At 45.5% G+C, this 11,144-nt stretch overlaps 4 protein-coding genes across 4 annotated transcripts in view; 3 read left to right on the plus strand and 1 right to left on the minus strand.

Annotated features, from left to right (window-relative positions):
* BU26DRAFT_526191 (uncharacterized protein) overlaps positions 1-964 on the plus strand; it is a 1,117-nt gene extending 153 nt beyond the window's left edge. Inside the window, exons 2-3 of the mRNA XM_033830679.1 lie at positions 8-464; positions 530-964. Of these exons, the coding sequence (XP_033675204.1) occupies positions 115-464; positions 530-680 (501 nt within the window). The 5' untranslated portion in view covers positions 8-114 and the 3' untranslated portion in view covers positions 681-964. The remainder of the gene's footprint in view (positions 1-7; positions 465-529) is intronic.
* A 975-nt stretch (positions 965-1,939) lies between these two features.
* Positions 1,940-3,265, plus strand: BU26DRAFT_512420 (uncharacterized protein; the record flags this gene model as incomplete). The annotated part of the gene is made up of 6 exons (XM_033827375.1): positions 1,940-2,100; positions 2,159-2,166; positions 2,218-2,375; positions 2,431-2,577; positions 2,718-2,727; positions 2,928-3,265. 6 exons carry the CDS (start codon positions 1,940-1,942, stop codon positions 3,263-3,265), a joined length of 822 nt encoding a protein of 273 aa, XP_033675205.1.
* A 718-nt stretch (positions 3,266-3,983) lies between these two features.
* BU26DRAFT_611820 (uncharacterized protein) lies at positions 3,984-5,743 on the plus strand. The gene is made up of 2 exons (XM_033836092.1): positions 3,984-4,708; positions 4,774-5,743. The coding sequence occupies exons 1-2, from the start codon at positions 4,042-4,044 to the stop codon at positions 5,580-5,582; spliced, it is 1,476 nt and encodes a 491-aa protein (XP_033675206.1). The 5' UTR covers positions 3,984-4,041; the 3' UTR covers positions 5,583-5,743.
* Positions 5,744-6,545: 802 nt separating this feature from the next.
* On the minus strand, positions 6,546-7,223 carry BU26DRAFT_526194 (uncharacterized protein). The gene is made up of 2 exons (XM_033830680.1): positions 6,880-7,223; positions 6,546-6,814 (listed from the first exon to the last, which is right to left on the minus strand). Exon 1 carries the CDS (start codon positions 7,066-7,068, stop codon positions 6,886-6,888), a length of 183 nt encoding a protein of 60 aa, XP_033675207.1. The 5' UTR covers positions 7,069-7,223; the 3' UTR covers positions 6,546-6,814; positions 6,880-6,885.
* Positions 7,224-11,144: the final 3,921 nt, after the last annotated feature.

Below are 11,144 nucleotides of genomic sequence, written 5' to 3' on the forward strand. Positions count from 1 at the left end.
ATCAATTCTTCAACCATCATCAATTCTTCAACCATCATCAATTCTTCAACCATCATCAATTCTTCAACCATCATCAAACTCTTACCACCTCATCCTCTCTGTGCACCACCAACCATGGCCAATGCTGCTCTCGATCCGCAGCCTGACCTCGCCGCTAGTGCCAATGCTGCTCTCGGTCCGCAGCCTGAGTTCGCCGTCATGGCAGCCGGTTGCGAGGAGACGGCCAACACTTTCACCATGGTGATACGAACTCGAAACTGCCAGAATTTGCCAACTCTGCAACGCGACAACAGGATCATGGCTGAGTTACGGATCATATTCGAACTACTGGATCACATCAAGGAGGGGCTCAGGCGCCTTGAGGAGGGGGTCGGGCGCCTTGAGGAGCGGTTCGACCGCATGGAGGAGCGGTTCGACCGCATGGAGGAGCGGCTTGACCGCGGGTTCCGTCGTGTCGAGGTGCAGTACGTGAAGAATACCCTTTCGAACCCTCGCAGACATGGTGCTGGCTAACATAAAACCTACATAGCCAGCTGAACAACCAAGCCCGCCTCGAGAACAGCCACAATATCGCTGGCAACGTCGCTGAGGACCTCACGCCGCTCTATTCGTTGACGGCGGCCGATGCCCAGCTACAAGTTATCCCGCACTTCCCCTCCCGCATCAACGACATCGGCTAGCTAGACACTGTACGAGTCAACAAGTTGCTCCGCCATTTGGAGCAGGGTACTAGCAGGACGAGGCTCAAGAGGGCGGTAGGGGGGTACATTACGCCACACTGGCTCGTTTGTGAAGGTCTAAGCTCTGCGGCATTCCTACTGGCGTTTGGGGCGAGGCATTGTTTGTTAGCACTAGCATTGGGCTAGAGTTACGGATTTGCATGCGGTGGCTACGGAAGGAGACTGGCGGCCTCTTTAGGTAATTAACTCGAATAGCATTGGGTACGGAGCACATGGTCCATGCAAACCTTTGGCGCCTGCACAGATATCATCGTGAGACGAGTACTCTGGATTTGGATAGATGTTGAGCTGCGGCTGAGACTGGGCGCTTGCGCGCGGCTTTCGTGTTTCGAGAGGTTCGTGCCTTGTTTCTTTCTCTCGCTGCTGCTCAGCTTTCGTCTGCTGTCTATCCCACCCATGATTGTGCTCGTCCAGTGCTATTCGCCGGGCCCAAAGAAGTCCTCCGCGAGTTACTCGCTCCAAGAACTCCAGGCCCGCAGGCACACCTGCAACGCCTGCCAGCGCCGTATTCTTACTGGCTGTTGCGCCAGGATCGCTCAGAAATATATGCGACGGCGATACAAAGCTGAGCGAGCGCGGCGCAGGGCGTGATTATGGGTGGGCGCGCGCGGGCTGGCTGGCTGGCTGGCTGGCTGGCTGCGGGCATGGCTTTCTGGATTTTGACTAACTCCGCTAACTCCGGCGCGCTGGCTGCGGGCGGCGCAGGATTGATTTCTGAACTTTTGATGTTCTGTGGCTGGGGCGCTCTGCAGTGGCTTGTGGGGCTGCAGCAGGCTCTGATTGGCGGCCGTACGCGCTAGCCGTATTGTGAGGGCTGGCTCCGCGGTCTCCAGCCGCTGCATCTAGAGCCTCTGCCCGAGCGCAGTGCCCCTTCGCGTCGATCATGCAGGCTTAACTGAGAATCACCTCCTCGTCGACGACCATCTCTTTCGCTGTCGTACCTCCGGGATGGGCCTGTCTGATTCGCGCCGCCGACGGCTTCGAAGCGCACCGGCCTGGTCCTTTTTCGGACCCTCAGACGCGCGCGCTCTTCTGCACAGCAGCACGTCCTATTTATACCATGGCTTCTCGCATCGTGTCCGCCGGCTCCATGCCTTCTGTTTGCACCTCGCTCTCCATCCTTCTCTCAATCGCTCATCCGGTCGAGCTCCCACACCTTCAGCTCTCGCGGCGAGACGTGTCCGACGACGGGCTGCTCCATGGCCCCTCGCAGGAGAGACGACGGCGAGAACGACGTCGACCGTTCGGCGGAGTACTACATTCAAGAACGCAACGCATTCGATAAAGGCAAGGTCAACAAGCGAAAGTATGGGGATTCCAGCGAGTACTTGCAAAAGATGATCAAGCAGCAGTGGCAAAAGTGAGTTAGCCCAGTCCCTATCCTCCCCCTACGACGTGCTCACGGACGCCTCGAGCAGGTACTTCGGTGTGATCCGAGAAGACGCGCACTAAGCTCTTCTGGACTTCGCGGTCCTAGACCTGGGCTGCTTCTTCCGCTGGCTCCTCCGGGAGAGTCGCGGCAGCATCGACTCGTCCCGAAGCTTGCAGACGTACTGGAACGTCCTCTGCATCGTGCGCAGGCAGGAAACTGGCCGCATCGACATCGATCCCGTCGTCAAGCATCAGATGAAGAACGTACGTCGAGTCGCGACACCTCCGACGCAGTCTTCATGCGCTCATGCCATCGCAGGTCAAGCAGCAACTGGTCGAGGAATTCGGGTTGAGGACCGAACCAAAGGAGAAGTGCTCACTACTATGGCGCGTTTTAAAACCACATCTAGGCGATTATTCTGATTGGTCAGAACTGATCGAGTGTCGACTGGTCCCTGCGGGACCAGTCAGATCTTTGACGGGCGTGACGTTGCTTACGGCGTGTCTCAGCCCCACCGGATATATTTCGCGACGGCGGCTTCATTATACTCAAGCATGGGGAATCTACAGAACCTATCCTCATTGATTTTAATCTGCTCTCAACAGGCACGCCTGGGTGGGTAGAAAAGGATCCGCACACGTCGACATCCCGCCTCGCATCTGATTGCGTATGACTCACATCTCCACGCACGCAGATAAACTGTGTGGGACGCGGGTCACACAGGTTTATCCAATTCGCCATGATTAGGGCAGCAGCATTCACGTGGTCAGATCCCATTCGGGCTCTGCTAGCAACGACATGCTGACTCTCCACAGCGCCGCGCGATTTTCGTGAGCAAACCGGCACCACAACGCTTAGCTCCGAACAAGGACTCTTCGAGAACCCAGCTACTTTCAGAGATCTTACTCCTATATCCGACATCACGGATAGCCACGATCTAGCTAAGCACTGTCGGGACAATAATGACGGGACAGGATCGGGCGTTGCTGCTGGAGATTACGAGGTTGACTGCGACCAAATCATGATCGATTTGGACGAAGCGGATCCACGTTGGACCGGAGGCTCTAGTACTGCCGGCGACAAGCCGGAGACAACATCCGAGTCCATCGCCATCTGTGTAGGTGCACAAGCCGCCAGAGTCACAGACTTTTAAGTGCGCACGTCTAGCCCGCCGTCACCCGCAAACACAAGCCCAGAGTGTCCCGGAAGCGCCCTGGACCTACCGTCTGCCAATTCTCAAGCCCAGCCCATTAGTCTAGCCAGTGACAATCACGCTGAGATGGCCAGATCACGACCCGCCACCTCTCGATGTATTTGAGGATACTGAGGTTGATGATGTGGATTTTTCATCCATCGTTGATGTGGTGCCCACACCGAGCGCGGCCACGCGCACCCGCAAGGTACGGCTCCCACAGAGGTATCGCACGTAGTTTATCGTTGCCAATCGATTTATCAAGCTTCTGCAAGTGCTACTCCAAAAAATCTAGTGATTTTACGATATATATAGAGCTCTGCAGCTTCAAAAGTTGTGGGTGGAGGCATCCGAAAATCGTGCGTCAGGTGGGGACGTGCGCCAGGTGGGGAAACCCAGTACAGTATTAAATCGCTCTGCTCATCGTATCATAACGTGCGTAAGCGGTCATACTTCCCCTACACATTCGGCTCTTGACCAGACTCGCAAAGAACAGGATAATCGCAAAAACTTGAGGCTCGCATTGATCCCCAAATGGACTGAGCTCCCATGACTAAGCAAACTCTGGTTTGATTGCCTTGTGCGGCCCGCAGCTGACTAATCATCGATCGCTTCTGGGTGCCATAAGGGCGGTGAGCGAACCAAGATTCCGAGAATATAAATAATGACAGGATCTTCCCTTCACTCTCATTCCCCGGCTACCACAAGACCCAAGTTTATCCAGCTACCTACACGTCATGGACGTTAATTTCATTGTGGACTCTTGCAATGAGGCTCTCAGAGATGCTTGGAAGGTCCGAGTTCAGAAGATGAGCAATACCAACAGCTTCACCCAATGGCTATCTAGCATTCACCCCCAACAACTACCTTGCAGCGTCGAACTGAACAAATACAACTATCCCTATTGGAGAAATGGCTCCTTCAACGCCTGCCTGAAGGTGACCTTCAGCAACGGCAAGGCCTTCATAATTCGCCTCCCGATGCCAGGGAAAACCCGCGACAGACATCTCGACGAGAAGATTGGCGCTGAAGTGGCGGCAATCTCGATTATCCGCCAGAGGACCGACGTCCCAGTCCCCGAGGTCCTCGCTTGGGGTCCCGCTAGCGATAACCGTCTGGGCTTGGGACCATTTATGCTGGTCGAATACGTCGAAGGGCTTCCTCTGCAGAGCCTTCTCCTCGATCCCAGGATCGGTATCATGAAGGCCGATGTTGACAAGACGCTCCTCCGAGGCATGTTCCGGCAAATGATCAACGTTCAGCTTAAACTATATAGCGTCGACCTTAATTTTATCGGAAGTCTGGACCTGCAACCCCAGGCAAGAGTTAATGTTGGCTCTGGGAGCCCACCCTTGACCTTCAAGGCGACCGGAATGGGACAGCTCGGAGGAATCGACGGACTTGGTAAGATATTCAATTTTGTCTTAGCTAGCCCTCGCAGTGTTTAACACAAGGGTGATATTTAATAGGCCACCGATCCCAAAGATTCGGATCAGCTTACGAATACCTTTCCTACCTCCTTGAACAGAGCTGGCAGCAAATCATGATGCAGCCGAACGCCGCTCGGAACGAGACAGAGGCAAGCGCCCTATTTCGAGCATTCACGGTCCTTCGGTCGCGGCTCGGCGACTTTGTCCATCCGACCTACAATCAAGGGAGAGCAAAGCTAGTCTGCGATGATCTAAGCATGAAGAATGTTATACTTAAGCCCGTAGACGATCCCGACTTTCCCGCCTTCGCGGGCCTTATCGACCTTGAGTTCACTTATGCCGCACCCGCCCAGCTGGCTGCCACGATTCCCTGGTGGCTTCTCGAGGATCGTCCGACTAACGAGTCGTGGGACTGCGATAAGGGCGAGCCGCAAGACCTCTGGGAGAGATTGGTGGAGCATAAAGAAATGTACATGGCTACCTTAGCTGAGGTAGTAGCTGAGAGGGCGCAGTTAGGACACGGGGCAAGTGATAGGGAATTCGTCGAGCTGGCCGAATGGTCGTGGGACTCAGGCGCCTGCTGGGTCCACATGATCCTCACGGTCAACGGCCCCGGCTGGGCCAGCTTTCCGCTAATCCAGGTTAGAAAGATATACCGCGGACAGTGGGAAGTAGAAGAAGCGGCCGTTCCTCAAGGGCAGGTCGATGAGTTTGTCGCGGCGAAGATGGCTAGCTTGCAGCAGTATCGTGCTAAAGCTGATTGGATGAGGGCCGCGAAGGCGGAAATGAAAGAGGGAAGGATGACGCTGGACCAGTTCACGTCCTTAGCAAGCCAATTACATCCTTAGTGGTAGGGCGGCTATTGCTGTTGTGTTACATTTGTAACTCTTCGTTGCTGCTAGAAGCGCGGTTGAGACGGCGCTTCGACAGGCTTGATCGGCGTCGTTCGCGGCTATTTCGTTGCAATAGAGGACTGTAGGAGGAGAACCAGATGTAATCTACAAGCGCCTTGATGTATTGAGATGCGCTTTCGAAATAGCCCTCTGTAGAGGCGGGATGACGACCCGGTGAAGTAGAGCGAAATCGACGCAGCCCACACGAGGAGTAATGTCGCGAGGTGTATCCGTCGAAGCCATCGTCGGAGCGTCGGGCGGTTAATTGTGATATCCCACGAGGGCAGTATGTAAATGGTCTGTCCTTGTTGTTAGAGTGTCTGGTTGCGACGACGCAAAAAGTCCTCTGAGCGGGATGGGTTGGGGTGGTGGCACCGTACCTCTAGGAAGTCGGCGTAGGTAATGCAAATCGGCAGAATCACGAATCTGGAGGGACAGCGGCGACCTACATGAGACTTGGCCAAATGCCATTTGCGTGTTGGGCCGACGGCTACCGAATGACACGCGTTCCCGAGGTCGAACGAATTCACGGGCGGAGTTTATACGTGCAATTTCGTGCCTGGCAACTCTGCGTAATTGCTTTTCAGCGCTTTCGCGGCCACGTCCAATCCTTCTATGACTACAGTAAACTCTCGATTTAGCGATCTGGCGTTTTCGACCAATTCGTATCGTTATATCGTGAATATCGCTTTAATAAGAGTAATTCTCATACAAAATCGGGAATTCTGGTCAAGCAGAAAATATAACACGGACCTCCTTTGCACCCGTGTGTGGCTTACCTTGTATCGCGCCTTCGAGAGTTTACTGTATCCACCTAAACTAAGGTACCCAAGCACCTATGTACGTGATTGGGGTTGGGCTGTCGGCACCTGCCTCCCAAGCACAGCCAAATGAACGAAGGCATGACATGCAGTGAATTTCCACTAATAGACTAACCTCGCGAAGGGCTTTTCATGTTGGCGAGTGACACTACTCCTTTGCGTGTCTACTAGCCTGGATAATAATGACAAGGAATGACTCGGGTTGAAACACGCAGCCCATTCGTCGTCCACGGCGCACAAGATTGGGGATGCAGCTGCGACCAGACCACACCAGCGTTTGAACTGGCTTCCTGCCCGAATGGCTGCAGCGGGTGGGAGAGCTTGGCCACGCAAGGGTGCGCGATGGCGCCGCTGCCGCTGTGCGCCCTGTTTTCATGTGCATGTGGTTAGCGTGCTTTGGTCTATCACTGCCGTTGGTTTGTCGGATATACCTATTTCTAAGCCGCCCCTCGCCTCCCTTGCGAGCTCTTCCCTGCGTCCTGCATCTGCTGGCGCTGCTCTTCGGTCAAGTGCTGAATGTTCTCGGTGATTCTCGCCTGCTCGGCAGCCTTCCGGGCCTCGTCGGCTGCCTTCTGGGCGGCAGCTGCCTCCGCCGCTTTCTTGTCTGCTTCGGTAGGCATGGTGATTGATGAGATAAGAAGGGAGGCCCTTGGGGTAAATATGTCTGTATAATTGAATGTAGTTGCGATGATGGCCGTGAAGATGTTTGTTGATGATGATGGTCGAGTTGAGTCTGAGCTGAAGTTCCTGGTCTGACGCCTTGGAAGAATTTTTGCTGAAGGCGAGTTGGGGGATTCTTATATATTGGATGAATTGCAGAGTATTGAGACATGAGTTGATTGATTAAGAATACGAGAAATATGGCTATATATATACATGACTAGGTTACGTAAAGTAGTAACTATATCTAGCAACACACCCCCCCAGCTTAGAGTGTATACGGAAAGCTGTCTAAGAAGGTAAGGCTTTTAACTATACCTAAAAAGGTAATTAATAATCGTCTCCTGTGAATACCCCCCTTAGTGCTGTGGTGTTCTGTAAGAGCCACCCCCCTTGTAAGAGAACTCTGTAGAGTTAAAAAGAAGTACAGAAAGTAGAAGAACCGCGTCGTCGTCTAGGCGGTAGCTTAAACCTAGAAGCAAAAAGTAAAGTCGCTCTATTTACCTCTAGAGGCTCCGCTAAATAGCTTGAAAGCCTTGACAACGTTAAAGAAGGCACATACTATTGTACCTTTAGCCCGCCTAGCCGTAGCCGCGAACGTTAACTTTTAGGTAATAGTAGTTAAGAAAGAAATAGTATATATATAAGATTTAAAAACTAGTTTACTTCTATAAAGTATAGAGAACTTAAAATAAGTAGAAAGAGTATATACTTAAGAGAGGTAAGAGCTTTATATATAAAGTTAAGCCTATTTCTAATTAGAAAGTCTAATATAGAATCTAGAGGTTAGGTTTAGATAGTAAAGCATTTAAGTGTTTAAGTAATAGTATAATACCTCTCTATTACTAACTTCTATAGCTTCTACGTAGGTAAAAAGAGAGATAGAGTAATAGTAAAGGCGTAAATTAAACTTAAGAGTAGAGAGTAAAAAGAAAGAACACCTTATTTAATAGCTTTTAAGGTATTTTTATAGTTGCTATAGCCTCTTATAGCTTATAGTAATCTTATAGAGTAGATTATTAAGTAGACGTTAACACGTTACTATGCTTTTTATTAAGACTAGGCTTATTATAATAAACGTAGCCTATTAATTTTATAGTTAATCTAATAGATTATAATAAACGTAGCTAGTTAAGATATAATAGAATTACGTATAAAACTAGTATATATATACGTTAAAATTAATAGAAAATAGTTAAATAAGTGTAGTAGACGCTTCTATAGTAGAGCTAGAAGTAAAATAAAAGTAAATAGTTACCTTAGAGGTCTTAAAATACTAGCGAATTAGGCATATATTACTTAGGTTAGGTTTACTATCTAATCTAGTACTAGCGTAAGAGGTTCTTAGGTAGCTTCTACTACTCTACTAAGAATAGCGAAAGCTTTAACTTACTAGAAATATTCTTAAGCTCTAGCTATTAAATAAAGTAGACGTGTTTTTAAGGTAATAGAATCTTTATAAGTCTATTAGCTAGTATTTAACCTATAGAAATCTATTTAACGTTAATTCTTTAGTTTTTAACTTTCTAGTAAAGCTATATTTAGTGTATATTAACGTATTTAAGCTTTATCTAAAGCTTCTCTATAGCCTTAGTTACTATACCTATAGTCTACTAATTATTACACTAAAGCTTTAGTTTAATATTAAGGTTTAGCTTTAGGTAGTAGAAAAGTAGGTTCTACTACTCTATTTTTAAAGCTATCTTTAAAAGCGCTAGAAGCTCTACCTTAGTTATTAATTTAGTTACTATCTATTATTTTATAGCTTTCTAATCTATAGGTAATCTATATAGCTTAAAGATATAGTCTTTAGAGCTTACTTTAGTATCTAGATTATTACTAAATAAAGCATCTAAGGCTCTATAGAAGATAGGCTCTTTAAAATCTACCTTCTAGAAGTATTTCTTCTTTATAGCGTATTATAACGCTTTAAGCATAAGAGTTTTTAACTCTATAAGGTATTACTATACATGTATAGCAGCGTAAAGATATTATTAACCTAGGTTAATTAAGTATTAAGCTAACACTAAGTAAGCTCTTAATATATCTAGGCGTATAAAGTAGAAAATATATACTAGTAAGCTAACTAGCTGCTAGAAAAGCTTCGTTTGCTCTCTATTAGGTGTCTCTGTAGATTTCGCGAAGTTATTCTCTCTTATAGAGAATTGTAGATACTTAGCACCTAGTTTTAGAAGTAGGTTAAACTTATTAGCAACCTTATTAATAAAGAAATTCTAGATTAGCTAGGTTAACGCTATATCTCTTACGACTTATATACCTAGAAACTAATTAAGTTAACCTATCTTTCTAATCTTATACTTTTTAAGTAGGCGGCGTTTAAACTCTACGTAAACGTCTATATTATCTAGGTAGATAAGTATAACAATATTATTAATAAAGAAGAAGACTATAAGCTTGTTACTAGCCTATAGGCATAGTATAATACTTATTTTAATAAGTTCTAACTTCTTAAGAGTCTCTATAAAGTTCTTATACTATAGTAGAGGTGCTTTCTTTAGTCTATATAGAGCTTAATACAGCTCTAAGAGCTTGCTAAACTAACTAGTAAAACCTTCTAGAGTGTAGTAGTAGAGCTTCTATAGAAGCTTTGCGTTTAGAAAGACGTTTATAGCGTCGTACTAATATATTAGTAATCTAAAGGTAGTTACTATAGCTACTAGAGCTTAAAAGGTTCTTGCTACTAAGGTAGTAGTATAGGTATCGCTCTATTATATTTAGAGGTCTCTTTAAACTACTAGATAAGCTTTACACTTAAGTAGATATTCGTCTTTATTAAATTTATATAATAATACCTATATAAGTAGAAGGCACTCTACTATAGTTAACGCTAGCGTTACTAATGTCTTCTTAAAGCACTCTTTCTTAAAGTAGTTACTAAACTCCTTCTATATAGCCTCTTTAAACTTAGCTTTAAATATATAGCCTTTAATATTCTTATAATACTTAGGTAGAGATAGTATCTAATTATAGTAGTATTTTAACCTTATAGACTCTCTATTAACTCTTAGTTTATTAATATAGCTTACTAAAGCTATAAATACGTAGTTATACAAGTTTATTAATAGTATTAAGTTAAATATTTAAGCTTTCTTTTATGCTTTAATTACGCTAGCTATATATTTAGACCTTAAGAGAAAGTATCTATAGCGTCTACTCTATATTATATTACTTAGGTCTTTAGAATTAAGGTTTCGACGTAGTAGAGTATTATTCTAGTACCTATCTAGTATATATTTAGGGTCTTCTATAGCTCTAAGAGGTCTTTATAGTAATTTAGCTTAAATAGTAGATAAGCTTAGCTTAGAGAGGTTAGTCTCTCTTAATACGCCTCTTAAGCTCTTACTATATAGAGTAGAGTGTCTTAATAACGCTAGAGTAATTAAGTAACCTCTTAGAGACTTATTATACTTCTTAGCTTATTATTACTTCTTCTAGATTTGTATTTCTAGGTCTTTTTCTACTAATTCTTTAGCTAGTATATATTGCTCTAGTGTTAACGTCTATTCGTTTAAAGTTATATTAAATAGACGTAATTAGCTCTATAGTAGTAGATCTTTAACCTCTACTATAAGCTCTTTATAAGAAATATTATACACCTTAATATTACTTATATTAACTACTAGAAACTTTTTATATTTACTACTATTATTCTTGTATAGCTTATTACGTATAAATAAGATATCTTAAGTTTAGATAACCTTATTCTTTAAGAGTATCTAGATTCTAAAGATATTTAAGAAGTCTTATTCTAGTAGGTAACTAATATAAGTACGTGCTTCTAGTTTATTAGCTTTCTTAAGGTTCTTTCTATAAATATACGCTTAATAGCTAATAGAGGCGTAATAAGCTACTAATAGTTTATAATCTATTACTACCTTATATAGAGTTTTCTAGCTATTTAATTTAATTAGCGTAGTATTAAGAATCTAAATAGCTATAATAAATAGCTCTAAAGCTAGCTTCTTAGGTAATCTAGCTATAATTCTTATTACTTAGCTTTTTATAATTATTACGT

This window comes from Trematosphaeria pertusa (genome assembly GCF_010094035.1).
Source record: "Trematosphaeria pertusa strain CBS 122368 unplaced genomic scaffold BU26scaffold_40, whole genome shotgun sequence".
Taxonomy (NCBI): Eukaryota; Fungi; Ascomycota; class Dothideomycetes; order Pleosporales; family Trematosphaeriaceae; genus Trematosphaeria; species Trematosphaeria pertusa.